Consider the following 2,500-nt stretch of genomic DNA (forward strand, 5'->3'; position numbering starts at 1 on the left):
AGAGGTCGCAGAGTCGGTGAGATCAACTACAGCAGTCGAGAATAAAGTCTCACGTCGAAGGGGACCCAATGGTGGAGCTGTTGGAGGCAACAACGAGGACAGATCCCGGGTGAGGACTACTTCCTGCAGAGGTCGAAAATGAAGTCAACTCATGAAGCGTAATTTTAGAATTTCAATAAACGTGCATTTCAGCATAATTTTCTATGTTTATTTCATGCGGATATTTGTATTTCATAAGAATATTTCAATATTTATTCTAAATATCTTATTCTACTATATATCAGTTGAGATTGTCTAAAAAAAATGAGTTGACTTTTTTCAATAGGAAGCTTGATTTAGATGTTTTTATGTATACAGTATGTACAGTAAATATACATGTTTTATATACATGTGTATGAAAATTTATATGTATTCGTATTTGTACTTGTATATGTCTGATCAGTTTCCTTTATGAATCAAGAAATAAGAAAAATCGAGTTAATTTTTTAGAGTATATATCACAACGTTTCGAGAGACTGGTCATATCATCTTGTAAAATATTAGAATGTTTTGTGTAGACATGGGTATAAATCAACTAGAAAGGTATTTAGGAGAGGTTACAATTCTGTTACAGGTGTTATAATTCTACAAAGAAGTCATCTAGGGTGGGGATTATGGTGGGTGGGACTGTGGTGGTAGGGACGCTCTTGCTCCGGGTAGTACAACTAATGAAAACTTTTGAAGACAATAATAACTTTAAAGTGTAGTAATAATGACAAGTTTAGAATCAACTAATAAAGAGAAATTTAGGATATACTAATAATGACAAAATTAAAAACTACTATTTCCGATGACTTGGATGTGTCCTAATAATGACAAGTTTTGAGTATACTAATAATGACTAGTTTAGAATATACTAATGATGAGAAGTTTAGAATATTCTAGTAATGAAAAGTCTAGAATATACTAATAATGGTTGATCGTAGGGTTATCTTCTCTGATATAGAGGGTTTCTAGTATCTGCAGTTTTCGTGCGTTGGGGTGGAAGTTATTGATAGATGTTCCTTATTCTAACATTTTCCTATTTAGTGCATTATTGTGACTTGAGAATTTACTTGATGTCATGCCAATATAAGAAGAGATAGGCATGCAGCCCTCTTTTGGGCAATAAAATTTGTGTTGTCTCGTAGTAATAATTGGGCTGTCTTTCTGTTCTGATAACATTTTATGAATTGGATATCATTTATCTTATCTAGCGGGTATATGGGATTTGTAGAATTAACGGATCACTTCAGTCTGGGGTGGGGTCTGATTCGGCTGTGTTATACTTGTGGTACCATTGGCCAAGGTACCTTCTAATGTATAAAGTCATTTCTATATTATAATCCCCGTTGTTTAAGAGTACTTGGGTGAGAATCAAGGTCTACAGCCCAGTTATGCATGTACGTATTTATGCATGTAAAAGGCCTTTTCCCTTTTGTAAGAGAGGTTGCCAAGTCATAACATACTTCCATTTTACACCCATCCCTCACACATCCAAAATCCATTCACCACCTCTCCCATCTTAGCATCTCGTGGATGATGTGTCATTCCCTTCCCCCGTCACACTGCTTGGGTCAGTCGCAATACCGTGAGACAGCTATTCTACAACAGGACACGGGAGCCGAAGCCGGTTTACCCCCACAGTTTTATTACATAGCGACCCAACCCTCCTCCTCAAAAACTTTACGGAACAGACATGAAGAATTCCTTCGGGCGGTATAATTTTTTCATATATTTGCAACCACTCTCTATTCACGCCTATCTTTTGTGTTCTCACTTCCTTCCTCAACAGGCATTCCTCATGCACCCAGTGCCCCCTTGACCCCGTCCATGTACATCATTCTTGCCTTTACTCTCAATTTTGATCCATCTATTTTCGTTTTCCTCACTCATTCTTTCTATATGTTCAGACAACATTAGCACTTTTTAATGTACCCTATCTGACAGGTTTATTTTCACCGTTTTCTTTCTGAACTCCACATTTCTTACTCGCCATTCTTATAACATTCATCGTACTTCTCAAAGACTTCATCTCAAACATGTTCAAGTTCTTTCTTTCTGTCTCTTTCAAATTCCAAGTCTACTCCATACAGTGCCGTTTGAGCAATTATTCTCATTTACCTTTTTTTTCATAACACTTTTCAGTTTCCTATAACATTTACCTGTCTCCTTTTATGATTTACTCCTATTTCTATTCCTCTCTTCACTGCACAACCGAACTCAAATACTTAAAGCAAGACACTTCTTCCAGCGTCTCATATAAAAAATTCACAACCAACAACGCCACCCCGAACGACCCTTGCATATGTCATCACGTTACTTTTGTCCAAATTTACTCTCAGTTTTGTCTTCTCACACACTTGTTCAAATTTTATTAACTGCTCCAATCTTTGCTCAGTATTAGCCTAAGGCACATTGTCATCCGCAAACACCAACTGGCTCATCTTCCACTTCCGTCCATTTTCGCTCACTAATTTCA

The 2,500-nt window shown here is 36.8% G+C and overlaps 1 protein-coding gene across 1 annotated transcript in view; it reads left to right on the forward strand.

Annotated features, from left to right (window-relative positions):
- Positions 1-2,500, forward strand: part of Cht7 (chitinase 7) — a 159,514-nt gene that overhangs the window by 129,023 nt on the left and 27,991 nt on the right. Inside the window, exon 3 of the mRNA XM_076187065.1 lies at positions 1-109. This exon is cut by the window's left edge and continues 58 nt beyond it. Coding sequence (XP_076043180.1) covers positions 1-109 — 109 coding nt within the window. The remainder of the gene's footprint in view (positions 110-2,500) is intronic.

Source organism: Oratosquilla oratoria, chromosome 6 (assembly GCF_046742065.1).
Source record: "Oratosquilla oratoria isolate Oo_2021 chromosome 6, ASM4674206v1, whole genome shotgun sequence".
Classification (NCBI taxonomy): domain Eukaryota; kingdom Metazoa; phylum Arthropoda; class Malacostraca; order Stomatopoda; family Squillidae; genus Oratosquilla; species Oratosquilla oratoria.